The sequence below is a fragment of the Pleurodeles waltl genome, chromosome 4_1 (assembly GCF_031143425.1).
Source record: "Pleurodeles waltl isolate 20211129_DDA chromosome 4_1, aPleWal1.hap1.20221129, whole genome shotgun sequence".
NCBI classification, from domain to species: domain Eukaryota; kingdom Metazoa; phylum Chordata; class Amphibia; order Caudata; family Salamandridae; genus Pleurodeles; species Pleurodeles waltl.
The window spans coordinates 638,075,723-638,096,159 of NC_090442.1; the positions used below are offsets into that span (position 1 = coordinate 638,075,723).

The 20,437-nt window shown below is 44.7% G+C and overlaps 1 protein-coding gene across 1 annotated transcript in view; it reads right to left on the reverse strand.

Annotated features, from left to right (window-relative positions):
- Positions 1-15,978, reverse strand: part of PPM1H (protein phosphatase, Mg2+/Mn2+ dependent 1H) — a 726,537-nt gene extending 710,559 nt beyond the window's left edge. Inside the window, exon 1 of the mRNA XM_069229078.1 lies at positions 15,561-15,978. Coding sequence (XP_069085179.1) covers positions 15,561-15,802 — 242 coding nt within the window. The 5' untranslated portion in view covers positions 15,803-15,978. The remainder of the gene's footprint in view (positions 1-15,560) is intronic.
- Positions 15,979-20,437: the final 4,459 nt, after the last annotated feature.

Below are 20,437 nucleotides of genomic sequence, written 5' to 3' on the forward strand. Positions count from 1 at the left end.
CACCCTCGAGGGTTCGCCAGCACAATTTTGTTAGTCCAGAAGAAAGGCGGCGGTTCTCGGTTGGTCCTAAACCTCAAACTTTTCAATTCTTGGATGGTTTACCGCCATTTCAAGATGGAAGGTATACATCTTCTTCGGGACCTCTTAAGGGACGAAGACTGGATGGTACGTCTGAATGTCCAAGACGCTTACCTTTCAGTTCCGATTTTTGCTCCCCACAGACGTTTTCTGCAATTCCAATGGGGCTCCCATTGGTTCGATTTCAACGTCCTTCCCTTTGGTCTGTCTTCAGCTCCTTGGTGTTTCACCAAACTTCTGCGAGCAGTGGTCCAGGTCTTAAGAGAAGGAGGGGTGCATCTGATTATTTATCTAGATGACATTCTTATTAAGGCTCAGGACAGACAGCTAGTCCTGATACACCTAAATTGGACAATCCAGTTATTACAGGACCTCAGTTTTGTCATCAATTCCGAGAAGTCATGTTTAGTGCCAACTCAGAATATCGAATTCTTAGGTTTTCAGAAAGATTCGGTAAAAGCCTTGTTAATTCTTCCTATAAACAAATGGAGTTTGATCAAGAAGGAATTGAGGAGAGTGCTTGCCTCTCCGACTATATCATTGAGGACTTTAGCTCGCCTAGTCGGGCTTCTGGCATCGTCAATTCAAGCAATTTTTCTGGGACCTTTACATTACAGCGCCCTACAGAGGTTGAAGATTCTCCATCTTCAGAAAGGTCTGCAGTACTCAGAGTTGATTCCCCTGTCAGAAGAGGCCAAGACAGAGATGTCCTGGTGGCTCTCCCACATGAATGCATGGAATGGCAGAGCGATTTTTCCATCCAGCCCAGATGTAGTAATAGAGTAGGATGCCAGCCGATGGGGCTGGGGAGCACAATGCAGTCCTGTGGAAACGGGGGGACGGTGCTCCCCGGGGGAACTGACATATCATATAAATTGTCTGGAAATCCTTGCAGGAGCCCCTGCCATCAGATCCCTTGCCCCTCACAGGGCTCAATTGTTGTATCCTCCTGCGGATGGACAATGTCTCTGCGGTCAGGTACATCAATCTCCTAGGAGGGACCAGATCACGTCTCTTAGCGGAGATAGCGAAGGAATTCTGGCATTATTGCCTCCATCAACAAATTTCAATAATAGCGGAATACATTCCGGGTCGAATCAATACGACAGCGGACTGGAATTCACGCTTCCTTCGGGATGGCAGCGACTGGGAGCTCAAACCGCAGATTTGTCAAGCGCTTCAACTGCGGTGGGGGACGTGTCAAGTAGATTTATTTGCCTCCCGGTTGAACAATCTAGTTCCTTGTTTTTTCAGCTGGAAACCGGACCCTCAGTCAAAGGGGACAGATGCCTTTCTTCAACTGTGGCCGGAGGAAGTTCTGTATGCTTTCCCTCCTTTTGTGATGATTCCTCGCGTCCTGGCACAAGTTTGTCACCAACGCTTGGAAGTAATACTGGTGACTCTGCTTTGGTGTGCTCAGCCTTGGTTCCCATCTGCTATGATTCTGTCTTGCGATTTTCCGGTGAGTATTCCACTGTCTGTGGACCTTCTTACGGATCCGTTGAACAACTTTCATCCCCTAATTCTTCAGGGTTTTTTGTCCCTGATGGCTTGGAGACTTTCAGGCAACGATGGCAAGTGCCTGGAGTTTCGGAGTCTGCGATGTTTTTCTTATCCCAATCTTTGGCCCCCTCCACTCAAAAGATACGAGCAGGCCTTGAGGAAGTGGTTATGTTGGTGCGGTACAAGGAGTGTGGATCGCGTGGGGTCAGAAATTCATGTCATAGCCAATTTCCGTTCTGATTTGGCAGCCGAAGGTTTGGCATATAGGAGAATTAATAATTGTCGATCCGCCTTTTCAGCTGGCCATCCTCATATTCAAGGTAAACCAGTAGGAGAACACCCTTTCACGAATTCATGAGTGTCGCCCTTTTGGATCAAGAGTTGGAATTCATTTCTATGTTCTGGTTGGAGTGATGACTCGGTCCCTGATATTACGAGGATTCTTCTTCTTCTCAAGTTTGGATTCGCAAAGAAAGAGGACGGACTGTAGTATGCAGACTATTTATGGGGTCAATGTATGGCCATGATTGGTGGACTTGACATCATGGGAATGGTAGTTTAAAGTCATTTCATTTTTTATTGGCTGCTGCTTTGACAGTAAAGTGAAGAGTAAGCATAATCCTCGCCTCTGACGCGATAGCTAGAATTTTTTTTAATCCTGCTTCCCCACAAACGCTGATCGCATGACACACTCACGCACACATTAAAAAGGAGAGCACAATGCTTCCCTCAGCCCTCACAGTCAGCTGCCACGGCCATCAGAGGACAGACTGTTGGCAGATCAGTGCTGCGGCCGTCCCAAGCACAAATAAACGACGCTCTATTTGCATGACCACGTAATTTTAAGAAACGCACCAATATTGAGCATTTCCCCCAAGTAAACACATTTTTTAAAAACACACGAGTGGCCAAAACAATAAACTAACCCTCCTGCTTTCCTCAAATCTCGAACAACACCGAGTAAGGCGACTGAGCCCGACATTCATTCGGCTGCTCCCGTGAGGAAATTTTATAAATAGCGCTGCCAAATGGTATCTTTTACACCTGTTTTCTCAGCGGATTTGGTCGTCCATCATCCGTGTCTCCATCCACCTTTCCTTCATCCACCCTATTCTTCTCTCCCTCCAACATCTCCATTTAATGCAATTGTGCAATGTAGTTTTGTACTCTAAGGAGTACTCACTGCAGTACCTCTCTTATGAAAATGGTGTTTATGTGTGACCTGTCTTCCCGAGGGCAAGAGCATGACAAGAACCCAAAGCAAGTGACGTCAGCATCAAGGAATGATCATGGAGCATCATTTTATCTATTGACTTAAACACACGTCCTGTAATTCAAGTGTACTCAAATATGCTTCTCTCGGAAAGAAGTGACATTCATAAACGCACAATATTCGATATCTGCCCCACATTTTGCATAAGGTTTCAGCCCGAGTTTCAAAACACCCGCACTGTGGTTCAGCTAGCACCTGGAGAGGAATGAACGCCTCCGGTAGGGACTGACACTATTTAGTGCTGACGCAGGAGCCCGCTTTGCTGTGCGGAGACATCAGCTGTGGGGCCGCTTGCGCTTTGGGTTTCTGGCCATCAGAAAGGAGAAGTCCACCCCAATGTTCAAGCAGAAGAGACGCTGTAAACATCCCGAGACATTGCAGACCTCTGATTGAGCCCTAATTTGTCAGTTGACATTGGTGCTGAGGTGTGGGTAATACTTGGAGCCTGGTGCAAGTAGGGTAAGGAAAGCAGTGTGTAGTGTGGCACGCATGCTCCCTGTTCCTCCTCCCATCAACACCCATCCAAACTCTAATTAGGGCTCCCCATGCTACTATTATAAATTCTTCCATTCTCCTATTACTGGCATGCATTTTTTATTTTTCATACTGCAGCTGTCATTTATGTTTCACGTCCACTTATATTGTGTGTTTGAGCTCAAAATCTGTTGCTTGATGAGCGCAAGGTATGTGCTTGTGAGCTCGTACTACAGAGCATTTATTAACAGTTCTACTAGTCTACTACTAAGGAAGTCACCTTAATATGAGCTGATGAGGTCACATGCTAGGAGTAGAGTGCTAAAGGTAGGGAGAGTAGTGGTGTTGATGAGACCATGGAAAGAATTCCCGACATATCAAGTTCAAGATGTGTAGCCCAAAGCTACCTGCTGCCCCCCTCACACCCCCTATTACATTACAGGAGAATGCAAGGACCCCACAGTGCCTATTGTGAGCTGGTGGTTGCAGAGGGGTCCTCCAGAGTTAATTTTTGGGGACTGGCACCTATTTGTATTCATCAGACTTTGATCTCAAGCAAGAGAAACACAAACTTAAAAAGGGAAATAAGACACAAGAGGAAAATCGTTAAACAGTGAATACGGGAGAAATCACGGTTGAAATGAACCTTCAGGAGTGAGAGAAATAGTGCTTAATTTGTGCTTGTTGTTTCCGGTGCTGAGCACCGGCACTTATTTTTGAGGGCCGGTGCTTATTTTTCTGCCTCAAGCATGGGCTGCGAGCAAAAGACACATTTGGGAAAGACGGAGGAAGAGAAAAACGAAAAAGTGTCACAATGGGAGAAAGCAGAAAGCTACATGAGTGAGCTAAAGGGCATGGAGTGACTCTAAATGGATTGAAGAGACCCGAGATGGCTTCAGGATTACGCTGCCTCAGTATTCCGTTCTCGCACATTTAATTGCAGCAGCTTCGTGTTTCAGAGGAGAGCTCTGAGCACCAGCACGTTTTTATTTACAAATTAAGCACTGAAGAAAAAGAGGTATGGAATGTCTGGTGGTGGATTAGAGAGCCAAGTATTGGAATTAGGACTATGCCGCCTCTGCAACCATGACTCATAGGAGCACTCTGGGCAAATCTATGGGCCAAAGTACTTATTCTTTTACAGATTAAGCACTGGGGCTCCATAACATGACATGATTCATGTCAGCCCGCACATAGGCACCAGTCCCACAATAAGATAACATATAGTCTATATTAGATAGAAGTACAAGGATCAAGCCAAGTCTGTACTCCATGAAAGAAGCTGAGATGGAAGTCCGGGCTTGCAACACAAGACCCATACAAATGTCTGCCCAACAGACTTCCGTTAGGAACAGGCAAAACTATGAAGGAGGAGTGTTGACAGTATTCCCACTAGCTGTCGCAAACGTGCCATAAAGTTGTCTTGGAGCTTAGATAAGAAATTCATTATGACCCTAAACCAATTCAGGCCCAAGCCCAGGTTAAAATGCAAGCCCGAGCATGGTCCAAATGAATAGCAAACCACTGAATAGAGACCGTGCAACATAAACCACTGCAAAAAAGGCCTACCCATAAGTGATAGAGGGATTTGGAGTTGGATGGGAATACAGTAAATAAAGGTTGGCTGGTTGGAAAGAAAAGAATTGGTGCACACCTAGCGCAATATGAAACGACGGATACAGACTAATGACGAAAAAATGGGATTCAATCAATCCTAAAGTTGAAAAGCATACCCAGACAACTTTCACAGCAGCAAGGAGCCAAACGGAGAAGACAAAAAAGGTTCTCTAAATAAAACTATCCGGAGTGAGCAGAAGATGGTATTACAAAAACAAATACAAGAGAAAGACACTATGGGGAAAGGATCTCAGATGGCAGTTGCCATTTATAGAAACGAGGAAGACAGCGCCCAGTTAACTCAGGTGAAACAGTGTCTGAAATCCCGAGAAGCCCCAGGTCACAAAGCCCCAGTGTAAAAAATACAAATCTGAAGGACTCTGTAATGGAAAAATGCACCATCGTCAATATCACTGCTCAGAAGCGTTGGAAACTGAAACCCAAAGATGACTTGTAGAATGAAACCTTTACATGGCGCCTTTCTAATATTGGAACCGGAAGATCAATACCACAGGATACTCACATAGTATACAGGACTCAAGCTCTAGAGTCGTGATCAGAAAAGAATACCGACTTAATCTTCGTGCAATGTGGTGCAAGTAATCTCCCAAAGTTTTGGGCAATGTTAAGAAACTTGGCATCCCAGAAATCAACTACCAAGACAGTTATTGCTGAAGAATACGCAGTTGATTAAAGTATAGCACAAGATTGCCTTTTGTAGAGGCCTGTTCGACTATGGTCCAGAAGGCCTAAAAACTGAATGATATATTTAGTAGGATAATGGAATACAGCAATGAAGTTCTTTTATAATGCACTAATAGTGGTGTTAAAGCTCTAAAAGCTCCCACCAAAAAAATGGCACGAAAAATGAGGAGTCATTTGGTTGCTATTTTCCCCGAGAAACAACTAAATCGGTAAGAAATTTTATAAACTATTGCCTTCTGAAGACTTCTATGTATCCCCCCTGTACTTCATGGCTCGAGTTTTTTATTGTCTTTTACTTTGTAGCTTTATTTTCTACTGTTAGTTAAAATTGTAATTTCAAATTAATTTTCTCATGGACCTTGTATACAAACGTAAGTTACCTGCAAAGGCACAGCATTGCCGAATGCTAATAAAAATCTTAGTTGAATAAATGCCAGAAGATTTATTACCAAGTTGTTCCTCAATCTAACCAGGACACGTGATCAACTTATGACTATGAAAAAAATGAGCTACCAAAGTTGCTAGACAAAACTAGCAACAAGTGTGACAATATGAAGCTCCACAGCCTGAAAAGAGAAAGAAGGAAGCTGGAGTGCCAACTGTGTCAATCCAACACAAAGGCAGACCTGGTCTGTTGTAAAAACCACACGTAATGTTATTATGAGATGATTAAAACGGTAAATGGGCACATTATTTTATAGCATTAATTCAGTAACCTTTCAAGCAAACAAAGGGGTTCATCTTGTCCCTGGTGATCCTTCCCCGCCACGCCGGCGGTGTTGGCCAGATCGCCGATAGCGTGGCAGTGCAGGACCGCCAAATTATGACAAGGAAAATGAACTGGCTGCATTGCAGCCAGTTCACCACCTATACCACCGGGGGGTAGGACCACCTGGCGGAAGGTTGCCCACCTTCAGCCTGTCGTTCCACCTAACACCACCTATGGTATTTTGAGTATCCTTACCGCCAGGGATTCCGTGGTGGCAGTCCTGTCACAAAATCCCTGGCGGTAAGGATACTGGCAACAGGAATACTACGTCACCACTAGGGGACTCACCAACCCCACCCTCCCTGTAGGAGCCCTCCCACCTTGACTCCTTCAGGAGCCTCCACCCCCCAAGCAGAAACACCCCTTTTACCCAACCCCTGTACTGACCCTCCCTCTTCCCGATCCCAGTACTGATCCCACCTCGATCCATGCATGCACACACCACACATACATATATACAAACACGCACACATCCACACACACATACATACACACATCCACGCTCACTCATTCACACATGGCCCTCCCAGCCCCCGCATACACACATTCACCCAAGCACCCAAACACTTGCACACTCAACATCTCCCTACCCCCATACGTTCACACACACACACACACACACACACACCTTCATTCATGCACACAACACTCAATACCCTCCCTCCCCTGTCGGTCGATCACCTTACCAGGTGGTCGTCCTGGAGGGAATGGGGTCCATGGGACCTGCTGCGCCAGCACTGTCCTGTCACCACAACACCACCACACCAATTACAAAGTTGTAATACGGCGGGAGGTGTTGTGATGACGTGGCGGTGCCAGTGGAGAATCCTCCACTAGCCCGCCGACCGCCAGTATGGCTGCTAGCGGCTCCTCGCCCAATTTATGGAGGAGAGCTGCCAGGAGTCATAATATGGCGGTCTCAAGACCGCCATCACTGGCGGTCTTCTGGCAGCCGTGACTTCGGTGGTCAACTATTTTGACCGCCGAAGCCATTATGAGGGCAAAAAATGTTCAGCATCTTCTGGGAACTAACTAACCAATATGTGCTAAAACACCCATAACACCACTCAATTTTGGGAGGATCTGCATTTATTCTTCATTAAAAAGCAAAATACAATATTCAATAACAAATACATCTTAGTGACAAGACAACACAAGAAATACATGAAACAGTGATTTCAGCAGGTAACAGAACAGCATCTACTTTAACTACAGATAAACGCAGCTTGTACCCTAATTTAGCTCCGCCTGGAGAACAAATAGAGGTTTTAGTGTATCATTACCTAATATCTGGACAATATCTATTTTTGGAATAATCAGAACTACTTTGTGTGATACTTTGTGTGATATGTAGATACTTTTGATTGAAATAGCTATTGACTGTAGTTGACAATGAAATTAAGACTATTCACTTAAGGTGCCAACAGCCCTGGCAGCCAGTCCAGTTCTGAAATAGAAAGACTTTGTAAGTGGTGTTCAACTCTGATTCAAATCACAAATAAACAGTTTGGCCAGGGCCACTAATTCCATTGTCTGTAAAATGCTGCCACTCCTTCATACCAACCACTGAATGCAGTTGGTGAAAGGGTTAGTTATGAAACACCTAGATTCCTGTAACATCACATACATCATGCACTCCAAGAAACCAACAAGCTACCGCACATATATAACAAGCCATAACACAAATAATGTGATTGCACACACCCATCAGCAAAAGCCCTCAGTTGGGGCCTAGAATAAAAATTCAAGGTCCTAGGCATTGCACACAAATTATACTGGAGAAAGGGCCCACTGTACCTTCAAACGCTGATCCTACAATATGTACTCCTACAGCGATATCCAAACAAGGTGCCCGCCAATGTTCAGATCACAATAGCACATGTACAGACCACGTGTGGTACAAGGAGCGATGGTCCATTGGATCATTAATCACTGCATGCACATACTTACACCTTCACATAGTGGAGGTGCGCAACTTTTTCCTGACTTGCAAAGCCCTAAGGCACACACAATAGAAATGTGACCTTTTGCAACTTTGCTGCCGTACAACCATTTTCATTATCCCTCCTACTGTGATGCAACAGAACACAGATAGATAATTTGTGAAATCTGGCAGCAAGCCATTTTTGATCAACAGGAAAATATATTTAGAAATGAAATCTCCACTTCCTCTCTACTCTTAGTAGCAATGAGGCTGTTTCTTGCAAGTTCTAAACTTCCTGACTGCTTGTGCCTGGCTCAGGTAATTGTGAGTATAGGAGTGCAGAGAAGTTTAAGAACTACTTTGTGAATGTTCGCAAGTACCCATAAAGCTGATGTTTGCCTCATTTATAAAGGCCTCTCCTCTAGGAACATCCACTAAAAATCATTACTGCAAAAATATTTCCATACATAACTGAACCTCTGCGTTCCTTAGTTATATCTTGGTAACTCTGTCAATAAGGGTTGTTTTGTGTAAAAAGTTGTCCTTATTCATGTATAAGCAAAACATGGGCCTAGAAGAAAGTCTCAGTAGTAGGCCCCTTGGGGTTTGAAATGCTCTTATTCTAACCCTGAGACCTGAACCCATTTTCCAACTCTCTGAAAACTCTTGAAGTCTCAGGTGGTTTGCCAGGCTTTTATCTGACTTTTATCACCACATGATGCAAGCACCATACATCCTGGGGCAAGGAATCCTGGTCATGGCCACACTGCCATCCCTGATGCAGTATACTTGTTAGACCATAGACTGCATGAACAAAGCACACAGAATAAGAGAAAGTGGCGTAAGAGCCGTCAAAATGTTAAAGGTTTTTGTCACTCCAGGCACCAAATGTATTTGGTAATCCACTTACCAAGTTTTTAGGGCTTATTGATTTAAAATTGCATCACCATGTAATGGCACCCTAAGTAAGACTGCAAACTTTCCTTATACTTGGAAGATCCATTCCTAATAAGGAGCTAATAATATGGACAGGCCAGACCACACATGCAGTACAGGAGTGAGGCCTAACCCCAAACAAAAGATCCACAACAATCAGTGAAGGCCACACAGAGGCTTCATCAAATGCTCCTCAAATGTCCTTCCTCTAATACCCAATCACATTCCTTACATCCACTGATATCTGCATGTCAAACTGTAGATTGGCTTATCCTAATCTTTTAATACTCATAATTATGTAATTATTAGCACACGTATTGCTCTTACATATATGAACTATTAATCCTGCATATAAAAATTGTAGTTGAATACTGTGAGAATTGATGAAAAGCAGCATATCTTCGCTTTATAAAATACTAGTGATAAATAATTTTGAGATTATTACAATACAAGTTTTTTTGGGGGGAATGCAATGGAATACGTCAGTTGTTTGAGAAAATAAATGTAAATTTATATTAAAAAAAAAAAACTTATTTAATCCCAAACCATGTACTTGTTGATTTAAATGTCTAATGTATTTTGAATTGCATCTGCTACAGTGTTTGGCGATGGCCGAAATAATACCAATTGAAATGAATCAGCAACATCATCTACGTTCAGCACCCACAGTACAATTACTTTTTTGCTAAGCATTCACTAGCAAATAAAACAAGGACGTTGTACTCGGAGGTCATCTGTGTTCTTTTTTATTAAGTTATTGTACACCTTAATTACCTATATTCAACTTCAACAGTCAGACAATTCAACACACTAATGCATATACTGCACAGAGCTGTGTATAGCCTGAGGTTTCCCGGACACATCCTGGTGGGCCTACTCAAGGCTTCGAAGATCATGCGATGAGCAACATGGTAAGAACACACATTCTTAGTGTTTACAAACCAATGTGTTAGAAGAAATTGTGATATACGTTCCCCTGTTCTTGTTATTCAATACTGGTTGGACTAGGCAACTAGCAAGAGAGAAGCACGTGATTCTGCCCCCACCATGTGTCTGGAAACATGGTGGTATCTTCAAGGAAGTTGAAAGAACTGTGTCACACCTCCTGGTTTGTGTGTCTCCTGTATGTGAGGCCTATGATAGGCATATCCTAGCATGTATCACAGGGTACCAAGTCCGCAGGAGTAAAGGGCATAGGGGAAGAGAATTACACCTGCCTCAGATGTCACTATTCTTCAGAGTCATGCTCTGTCCCCCTCCCTTCCATCCTGACTGTACCTCAGAATGCTGCTCTGCACCTGTCTTTGTTGAAGTCCCCTTTCTACAGTATACAGTATTCATCAGCACAGTCCTCACCACCATCTCTTGGCAGATAGTCTCTTCTACTGTACAATAATAATGAAAACGTTTTTATACAGCGCTTCAGACCTCACATTGTTCCTAAGCACTGTAAATAATATTCCTCAAGTCTGTGCTCACCGTTCGATTTTGTCAGGTTCCTTCCCCTACATCACAGAAGTCCTCACTTGCCAGACACCCTTCCTACATCATGTGCTTCAGCATTGAGCTCTCCAGCTGCGTCACCAGATATCCCCTTCACCACTTCCCATCCCACACGACAGTGGTCACCACCTTCCCTGGCCGTGTCCTTTCCTATCTTGTTCTCCTCACTATAGTTTGGTTTGTGCTACCTCGTCAGACCTCCTCATTCTTGGAGGCAGCGCTCACTTCTCTCTCTCTGGAGATCCCTTTTCCAATCTCACTATTCCCAGTTCAAGCCTCATTGTGCGCCCTCACCAGATGCCTGAAAAGCAGGGTCAGCCGATATGTGCCCTGCTCAACAAGCAGCCGCCAAAACCGATTATTTTGCTCCGAATACTAAAAAGAATAAAAACACTGTCAGCCAGCTATAGCATGCACTGGAAGGTACCTCTGAACAGGATTTTTAAGTCAGTAACACGAAACACCATTCCCTAACAATAACAAACAAATCAGCAAACAACAAACTGTAGCTCTAAACGTAAAACATTTAACAGTGTAACCCATTCCCTGTACACCAAACAGCATAACTCAGTAAACGACAAAAAACTCGGTAACAATAAAAAAAAACTAACTCTGTAAACGATACACTGCATACCAGACAGTAAACAATGCAACTCACTGAACTGTACGCCCTATTCTAACAGTAAGAAATTAACTCCGTGAACTTAATATCCCAGACAGTTAAGAGGGTAACACTCAGTAAAGACACACTGTGTATTTAAGGTAGGTGACAACTCAACTGCCTACACAACACACTGTATATCCAACAGTAAAACAACTAAACGTGTGAATGACACACTGTATCTCCAAAAGTAAAACACCCAAGTCAGTAAATGACATGCTGTCTCTCCAACAGTAAAACACCCAAGTCAGTGAATGACACACTGTATCTCCGACAGTAAAACACACAAGTCAGTGAATGACACGCTGTCTCTCCAACAGTAAAACACCCAACTCAGTGAATGACACACTGTATCTCACACAGTCAAATGCCCAACTCAGTAATCGACACACTGTATCTCCAATAGTAAAACATCCAACTCAATAAATGACAAACTGCATCTCCAACAGTAAAACACCTAACTAAATCCTCACTGAAAGCGGATTTTAATCTTGTGCAGATTACAATGTAAAAGAAGATAGGTTTGCAGCATCCCCAGACCCACCTCTGGATGTTAAGGGATTATAGTACATTGATTCACCACACCCCTGTACAGCAATCCACAATCTGTGGCTCTTAGCGTGAATATATACATATACTTTTCTAAGTGAACAGTGTACATATCCCTAAATATTATTTGATGTTGTGGGCACCAGGGGAATTTCAGGTTGCATGGATGCAACGTGACTGGTGAAAACGTGGTGCAGTACCAAGCTAGGTTTTGAAAACTCGCCCAAAGCCTATTGAAACATCATACAGACAGCTTTCCGAGTCTTTGAATTATTTCCAATGCAAGCCTGAGGCTGAGTGACATTTGTGATTAGTGCAGAATGCATAATAGGATCCGCATAAGTTAACAGTATGTAGTCAAATCATGCGACTTATTTGGGCTCTGTAAGTCTTTCCATTGAACTTTCTTTCTGCCATTGGAAGTGATTCTGAATGCACCTTCCACAGATTCTGCCCCTGTGCACCATATAGGTATGTGTATATATATATATATATATATATATATATATATATATATATATATATATATATATATAATAATGTATCTTTTACAGCTGAAGCCCTATGCACCCAAGTACAGAGCATTAGGCAACCAAAGTTCTGTCTGTTGTGCAACCATACTTCATAGCATTGTACATTTAAGGTACTGAAACTCACACATCCTGAGCACTGTGCAGCACACACACAAGGCATTGTGAAGTACAGAATGTAGAGGAAAGAATGTGCACAACTTGAAGTGTATGGCACACCAAGTGTGGTGAGCACTGTAAACCAAACCACAGTGCATTGTATACCCAAACTATTGTGTACCCTATGTCCAAGATGTGGCACATGCCACTCCCTCCCAAGGGACTGTGGCTCTATCATCCAAAAGTATAGTACTTACCCTAAAGTATACAGTGTACGGTACATTAAATGTAAGGCGCATGAAACGTCCACTATGCAGTGCATGGTGCACCCATGGAACTGAATGACATGGTGACAAGAAAAGACACAGGGTGAGTAAGGGTATACAGTGACACTGGGCAAAGGAATAGAGACATCAGAGCCTCTCTAAATGTTTAAGCCTTAATTTCTCAACCTCTGCCTCCCAAGCAAACCAAAGAAGCTGAGTGTCTTTGTTTAACATCTGTATTCAAAACACTCAGCACCACGTTCAGAGGTGGGTGTGTGGAGACCAAGATCTCAGGATTTGGAAAATAGTATTTGCACCCACATCCCAACAGTACCTTCTCTCATTATTATCTATACATGCAATACCAGTGATTCCTGTTAACTGGACTGCAGAGATGTCTGCCTCAAGCAGGGCCAGAAAGGGAACGAAAAGCCGCACTGAGGCAAATGTTAAAACCTGCCCTGATTTCATCATCGCGCTTTCATCACTCCCTCTTTCTCCTGAAGCCCCTACCCTGCCTACTCTACCAGGGGAAGCTGGAGAAAGTAACAGAGGTGCAAGCAGTGGCTCCGTAAGTCACCCTGGTCCTGCACCCCAAGCAAGCATGTAACACTCAACTCCATGGAGCTTCGACCTACCCCGACACTGCCACATCTTGCAACACCTATGTACCCTGCACTGGCTCCCATAGAGAAAAGAATCACTTTCAAGAGCCTGACCTACGCACACAAAGTCCTCCACAACACCGGACGAGCCTCCCTTAACCAGTGACTCAACTTCCACGTACCCCACAGGGCCCTACGCTCAGCCCAGCTCTCTCTCGCAGAAGTAGCCCGCATCAGGAAAACCAGAATAGGAGGACGCTCCTTCTCTTACTTCTCAGCCACTGCCTGGAACGCCCTGCCCATCCACAGACAAACCACCTCCCTCTCCAGCTTCACGAAGTAACTGAAGACATGGCTTTTTTAATCCACCTCTGGTACATGCTACACTCCCTCCCCCCCCCAGCGCCTGGAGACCCTAACAAGTGAGTAGCTGCGTTCTATAAACACTGATTGATTGATTGATTGATATAGACATCTCCATGGACAATCTAACACTTGAAATCATCTCTCACCCCATCAACTTCACATCCAATGCCAACACCCTTCTAAACAACTTCAACAACTTTTGGAAAGCTACGTGAACATGCACACCCCCATAATAGCATGCAAGTGCAAGCTAAAGCCTGCATCACCCAAGTACCATAAAGACCTTGTTGTCAAAAATGGTTCACTCGCAGACAGGAAACCAAATAGATGAAAAAGAGAATTCCTCAGGACCTCAACATTGAAGTCTCTCCGCTCAACATGCATACAGCTCATCACATCAGACAAAGTACTCTATATGAAGACTGTGAATGAAGACAAGAAACAGAAGCAGGATGTTGTTTAAGACAATCAAGTGCTGCACCAACACCCCGTTGGACACACCTATTCCTCACGCCAAAAGAAAGTGCAGCGCTATCCGCTTTATCTTCACTTAACAAATACAGAAGAACTGATAGCACACTGACAAAACATTGCCAGCTTTAATTCTTACACCCAGCCTTTCCTGTAGAACTCTACAGTGGTCAGCCTCCAAAGCCCTCTCTATCCTAGATTCCTCTCTGGGGATGCTTGCTTGCCCCTAAATTGCCATTATCAATGCCCCCCTCACCCACAACACAAATGAGAAATAACAGATAGTATTTCCTTCATACAGTGCACTATATCATACATCCAAATCCCTGCACAGACGTGTAGTGTATCCCACACCAGGGGACCGCGCAAGTTTCATTCCAATCCTGACTCCGTCCCTTCTGATGCACCTGAGAGAGGGGGACACAGACCAGCACCTCAGCTGGCAGGCTTGCCACGATCAGGTAGGGCAGGCAGCACTGAGAAATCTAACCATGCACTTCTGCCTACGAAAGAACAACGAAAGATCACGACTGATACGCGTCATCCTACCGTGCATATCACAGCAACGCCGTATTTGGCACATGATACGGTTGCTCGGTTTGTCGGGGCAGGGTTGGTTTTCCTCGGCAGAAAACAAACAAACAAATCACAAGGAGGGCAGAGTTGCGGTCATTTGTGCAATAATGCCCTCTACATCAACGGTCGCGGGGCATGGTTCTCCCATCCCCCATCTGTGCAATAATGCCCCACCAACATCAGAGGTCATCGGGCAGATATGTATTCCCCTCTTTAGCTGTGCAATGGTGCCTCCACCATCACCCCTGGAAGGCAGGAACCCTCCCCCGCCCAGGTCTGTGCAATGCAATATCCTCTCAATTCAAGGGCTGAGGGCAGAGGTTGATTCCACTCTCACAGCAGACAACCGTGACCTGATATCACCAGTGCAGAAAGCTCGCATTGGCAAGGACGTAGTATGTTTTGCACTCCCGCTGACCGATCAGAGTATGCCCCCAGCTGTCACCACTGTGTGTGCCCCACAGCAATCAGTGCAGACAGCGCAGGTGCAACGCCAGGTGTGATCCTCTCCTGCGCGCGCCCCCTCCCAGGTGTGACACAGGCATGCCCCCTCTCTTCATGCATATGGTGCGCCTCCTCACACCACCCCAACTCCCCCTGCCCACGCTCAGCGGGGCTGCCCCAGGTGCGCCCCGTACCTCCCCGCCCTACTCACTCTGCATAGCCCGTGCTCCAGGGCAGCCGCCGGCTCTCCTTCAGGATGAGAATGGGTCTAGCGATGTGGTCTGCCGAGCACTCGATTTCGTCGGGCGAGAGCCCCAGGAAGGCGGGTCGGACATAAGGAAACCTGGCGGGCAGGTCGGACCCACCCGAGCCGTGCTCGGCGCCGCCCGGGCCGCCTGCAGCCATCACGCCGCCCATGAACGAGGCCACTGCGGAGCGCAACCGGGTCAGCATGGTCCGGAGGCCAGCAGGGAGGGAAGGCCAGAGGCCCCGGTACTTCCGGGAGACGGCGGCTGGCACCGGAGCCGCTTCATGGGGAGCGGGAGGTGCGCTCCGGGCTGCACAGGTCCATCCAGTGCGCGAGCAGGAGCCGGGATCATGTGATGTGCAGCATCACCGGCCTGGGATCTGCCCAAGAGCAGCCCGCGCTCCCTCCCCGCTCGCTGTCACTCCTTGCGGTCATTCCTGCCCTGACTGTCAACCCACGGTGTCATTCCTGCTCTGTCATCTTTCCCCCCACCCCCGGACTGCACTCCGCAGCCTCATGCATCCGCTTTTCCCTCTCAGTCAAATGCCATTTCATTCTTCTCCGGCCTCTTTAATCGCATTTACTCCAGCTCAACTCTATTACTTCTATCCAATCTCCCATTCAGCTGGTCATTCCCCCTCTACCATAAAAACTAGCCATTCCTTGCCAGCCTCCTGCATTGCCCTTTCTTTCTTGCTCCCACTTTCCTTCTTCCCCCACTTAATTCTCTTGCATTTTATTAAAGCCTCCCATATTGGCATTCATGCTCAGCCAGTTCCAGCCACCCCCTTCCACCATTTTCACTCCTCAGCATTCATCTTCGTGAATGTCCCCGCTGTCATTCATCTCACCGTTTCACCCTCAACCATTCCTCCCATGTCATAAATTGCTCACCTGCAATTACTCTCTTCCATTTCCTCAAGCCTCACCTCTGCCATTCTCTCTCAGACAGTTCTCTTTAAGCTACTCCTTTTCTACCATTCCCACTGTCATTAATTCCCTATCTCTTACTCATCAATGACTCCCATTCTCTTTCTGGCAATACTATGTCCTTCCTTTCCTTCCAAGCCATATTTTCGACCATTCTCCTTCTGGCTGTGTTTGCTGTGACTCCTTCCAAGTGAAATATTGTGTTATTTCTCTCTATTTGCTCTCTTCTGCTATCCAAATATGTATCCATTCAAACCTCCCTGATGCCATAGACTCAGCCATGTGGAAGGGGCACCACCTAACTTCACTTAAGTGTTTCAAACCTTTCCAGGTCCTAAGTTCTAGCCCCAAGGCTATTTTTTATCTCCTAGATTGACATACCAGTAGGTAAATCACTTCCCAGATCTCCCTCTCTCCCTCTCTCTCTCTCTCTGTAGACTAGTAAGTCTGTCATCACTGTATTATGCATTGTATTGATGCATGCCCGTCCCACTGTGAGTGGATCTCGAAGCGTCCCAGCACTGCACAATGTGGCCCATGAGATAAGCATGTGATCTTCCTCCCTGCTGTGCTTATTGTTATCATGGACTGGGAGCCGTCTGCCCCTGCTGCCAAATTCCCTTGCCTTATGCTCATTTTTCTTATCTCCACCCTGGACCTTCTGCATTAGCGACATCCATTTCCATTTGTGCACAGAGCATTTTCTTGCTCTCCATGTGGGAGGGATGCTGTTGGGCAGCCACTGGCTTTGATGGACATCCTGGTTTGTCAGCGGTTTCCACCACAGGACAGCATGTGCTTTGACTGCCTCCAGAAGGTCTGATAGCCACTCAAAGCGATACAGATGGTAAGTGGCGTGTAGCATATATGGTAGCCATTTTTGGTTGGCTCATCAACTGTCTGCTGAGTGGAGACGCATAGGCGGGTGGGCAGGTGGGTGGGCACCAAGGAGAGAGCACAATGGATAACTAAAAGGGTTAGGGGCACTCCAGGGAAGCATTGATGAGTGGAGCGGTTGGCTACTGAGCTTAACACCGCCCACATGCTGCCAGCGGTGCTCGTCTCATATCAACATCGCTGAACCATCTTCATTATTTGCTGCAATTGCCCGCATTATCCTTGCAATCACCAGAAGTCATCAATTTACTATAAAGGAGAACAATGGTTCATCCTATAACCTGTCACTTATTCCGTCTTGAGTATAATGAAAACTAGGTCCCAAAGACCATTCAAAGAAGATCAAGGCACAAATCAGCAGACACCATGACCCCTAGTGGCTCAAGAAGGACCTAACTCCCTCCTTTATAGTCTCACATATGGCACCAGAAGTGCTAACCTCATCTTTTTCAGGAAATCAAATGAATCAACCTGCTGACAATAGATCGGATCCATCAATGACAACCAAAAAAATCTCGGAAAAAAGACCCATCACTTTTAAAATGTGAAAACAAATATTAAAACAAGTATTAATCGGAGACGGCTTCCTTCCAGCTTGGAGGGACCCCAATCGTAAATACTAACTTCATCACTCCCCAACTACAACAACTAATCAAAATAACACCAACGTTTTTATAGGGATTTACACCCTGTACAATACACAATAGCTCCACACAATAATCACAGCTGCTGTAATCAGTGCAATCCCAGATGGTGCAAAATCACTATACAGCTGCTTGGACTCAGACTCAATTTATCGAGTAGATCCTTCACCTGAACTCCCAGACTCTATGCACCAACCTAATGTTAATCAACTGGAATTTCACTCAATTTATGCAGTTAATCTCTCACCCAAATGTCCTGACTCCACACAACAACCTAAGGCTAAGCAGTCATTTAACAACACTCTTGCAAGCTCTCTGGACAATTCCGAACATTAGAGGAGCTAAATTGCCTAGACAATTCACCGACAGCACACCCTCAAAAACATCTGCTGTCTAGAATGTTTAATACTGTCCCTCCAAGGAAACTGGTGAACAGCATGCATCCCCGCTCTACCCAGTTCTCCAAGCAGTGGGTGCTGTGACATTAACCTTATTACAAATGGCCAACACTTTGGCTTATCAGTCGTCTGCCCTTATTGAACAAAATGTGCTATTACAAATACATTAAAATGAACTTAAAAATATGGGAGACAAACAGAAATTTATTTTAAACATACAAATAACGCTGCACACCTCTCAATCATACTCTATAAACCTTTCCAGATTGAACAACTAAGTGGATCTGATTCTAGTTCTACCATGTAAACTGGCAACCAGTAAATCAGATGTTATGAATAACTTGTCCTCCTATCAGAGGGTGTTCTAGACACTCAAAAACAAGAACTCAATAAACAAAGAAGACCTAAATCAGAAGACATTGTAAAACTGCATAGCAAAAAGGATGTTTTTACCCACATTGAACTACAAAATCTAGTGGTAATTATTCCCACCATTGAAACAATACTGGTCAACTCCCCTTGAAACTTTGACCCTAGAAACATCGAGCCAGCTAGTCCCAGTGGCAAAATTCAACAATAAATAGAAAAATATGCGTACAAATTGAGAAAATGAAAAGGCTTAAAATAAGGCCTCTAGGGCTAACAATATAACTCCAATGCAGACTGGGAACAAGGTATTTCTTTTCCTACTCTTTAAGCTGAAAGGCACTATTGAGGTTGTAGAAAATAAACACAAATCGACACTCACAATTTCTCAACTATCACCTTTGCAACAGTACTCTGTTTCTCACATCACAAATACTCCCTTGTTAATAACCAATAACCAACTTTCGCCCACACCACCAACAGCTCGTTCTACGATTTTGTTGCTGAATAAAGACACATTGACTGCTCCTTGTCATCACATCCCTAACAAGTTTTATACATTAGGCTTTTAAAAACACTAGCAATGGATTTTCATTTCTTGCTACAATACTTGCTGAAATCATATTATCTTCACCTTCAACACTAATTACTGAAGATGCTCTCCCCCAACAAAATAAAACTGAGAATCAGGCTTTCACAATCTAATACTAGCTTCAAACAACTTTAAACCATTAACCTACCGATTGTTTTCTGACATTCCATGTAACAACTTAATATTTCCCCCATCTGTGGTTAACCAAAACCTCTCAGAAGATCAGTCGCCACACAATAAAATTCCAGATCATGCTACCCTCAATTTTACCCCACATTACCTTTCTGCAGGATTGGTCAATACACTAAACATTCGGAAAATCCTACACTACTTCGAGGAATTTAAGATATATAAACTCAAATGACCTGCTAAGTGTTCGATTTATCAAGTATGGAAGCTCAATAGAGGAGAAAACACACACCATTTGGTCTACACCAACATTAGGGGAAACAATCTGGACTAGGGAATTGGATCTTGCCTCTTGGAGCATCCAACTCTCAATACCTGCCAAACCTAAGTATCCATATATACCAAGAGAGAAATTACACCCACAAAGATAAGTGTTGGGACCTACATGAAATTTGGGCTATTTCAAGGGTCCTTCCAACTTTTTTTTTAACTCCTTGGTGTGATGGATTAAAGTTACCAGCAACACTTCACCACGGAAGAAAGCTCACACGGGCAGGGCCTTTGGAATGCTGCTACTTCCAGTAGCTCACAGTACCATTTTATGCCTAGCACCACAAGAGGGATAATACGAATGGACAACAAGAAGAGTTAAAGGCCTGTTCATGGAACCTTGCAGGCTTAGAGTACCAAATGAAAACCAGTGAAAGCAACCTGATAACACTCATAGGCAAACACCAAGTTATCTGTCTACCAGAAACATGAAATCTTAATCTATCCAGCTTCAAAATCTTCCACACATATGAAATTGGCCAAAAAAAACATGACAGGACCCCTAAGTGGCTGACTAATAAGAATGATACAGAATGACTTTGCCTTAAAACTACT